The 1,517-nt window shown below is 41.9% G+C and overlaps 1 protein-coding gene across 1 annotated transcript in view; it reads right to left on the minus strand.

Moving 5' to 3' along the window:
* Window positions 1–376: 376 nt before the first annotated feature.
* Window positions 377–1,517, minus strand: part of Snapc1 (small nuclear RNA activating complex polypeptide 1) — a 20,121-nt gene continuing 18,980 nt past the window's right edge. Inside the window, exons 8-9 of the mRNA XM_023701567.1 lie at window positions 1,139–1,158; window positions 377–574 (exon numbers count right to left, since the gene is read on the minus strand). Coding sequence (XP_023557335.1) covers window positions 377–574; window positions 1,139–1,158 — 218 coding nt within the window. The remainder of the gene's footprint in view (window positions 575–1,138; window positions 1,159–1,517) is intronic.

Here is a 1,517-nt window from a genome sequence, read left to right on the forward strand (position 1 = left end):
CTGGATGAGACCAGACTGATTCTTAATCAATCTACCTACCTACCTACATTTTAGAGCAGGGTACAGAAACTGAACTCAGGACCTCACACTTGCCAGGCAAGCATTGCATCACTGAGCTAAATCCCTTCTCTATCTATATTATAGTACTCTGACAAGTCATTTAATCTTTAAGGGCCTAAATTCATCACCTATGAAATGATACATTTGACTTAACTCCTAGAGTCCCTTTTAGCAATAAGAACTCCAAAATCTAAACTAATTTCCTTTAATATTTTATCTCATAATGTTCTCACAAGTCTACAATCCTTTGTACTAACAAAGATGAAGGAAACCAGTAAATAAGATCTGTTCTCCCTTGCTGGGTCTTAGTAAGGCCTTAAACAATACCTCTACTCCTGGCAGACACCTTCCTCCCTGCCGACTTCGGTGCTGGCTTGGCTCTTTTCTTCTGATTTGCTCTGGTTTGTCCTTGATGGGAGGCAGAGGCAGAGGCAGAGGCAGAGGCAGAAGCAGAGGCAGAGGCAGAGGCAGAAGAGTCAAGTCGGACTTGACGATGCCGTCTTGACTTGGATGCCTTAAGGGGTAAAAATCCAATTAATCAAAAAGAATCACAAAGGGAACCCAACTAGCAGATAATTTAGAGAAAGACAAAATATACAAAGATGAAGAATGATTTGCAAAAGTACCTGTCATGCAACACTTATTCCATCAGCTTCTCATATCACTATGTGGGCTGGGTACTTAGTCTCTTACCTTCCCTTTCTAACAGTTTCCAGTTACTGCTAACACTATGGACCCACACTGGGTGTGGCATCTGGAAGGCTGGGAATTGAAAGTGAACAGGCAGATACTGCTTTAATTCTATTCCTGACCACCTGTTACTCTTCACTGTGAAAACAACTATTTCCCTCAGGTACCACCATGTGTTCTGTGACGATCCACTTCACACGCGGGTCCAAGTCCTGGCAGGAGCCCAGATGGGCCGGAACGAGCTTCACATCCCTAGGACCCCTGATCTGATCAGGGATGGGCATGAGATTTTTGCCATCGCTGATGGAACTCTAATTCAGAGCTGCTTAACAATTAGGACGAGGAAGCCTGCTCTTTCCTTTGATCTGGAAGCAAAAACACCCAAGGCTAGAACTGTCACAAAGAATGCTTAGACTGGAGAACATCAAAGGTGAGAGACAGATGGAAGGTGCATACTAACAGCACCTGTGTTTGCAGACACAGCCAGGAGCTGTTAGTGAGATCTGTCAAACAATTCTGTTGCTTGCTTACATGAAGACTCTTCAGTTATATGCAGTACAGATATTAACAGTCCTTAGAAAGCAACCATATACTGTGAACCAAGTATACCTCAAAAAAGGAGAAAAACCACAGCCATGTAAGGACACAACAGTTCATAGAGAACCTAATTTGTTTAATGGTTAAAAAGTACTTGATAGCTTCTTCAGCTATACATTAAACATCAACAAGCAATAAATTATATAGAATTCATCTAAAACAGAATTATA

The sequence above is a fragment of the Octodon degus genome, unplaced genomic scaffold, assembly GCF_000260255.1.
Source record: "Octodon degus isolate 3935 unplaced genomic scaffold, OctDeg1.0 scaffold00007, whole genome shotgun sequence".
NCBI classification, from domain to species: Eukaryota; Metazoa; Chordata; class Mammalia; order Rodentia; family Octodontidae; genus Octodon; species Octodon degus.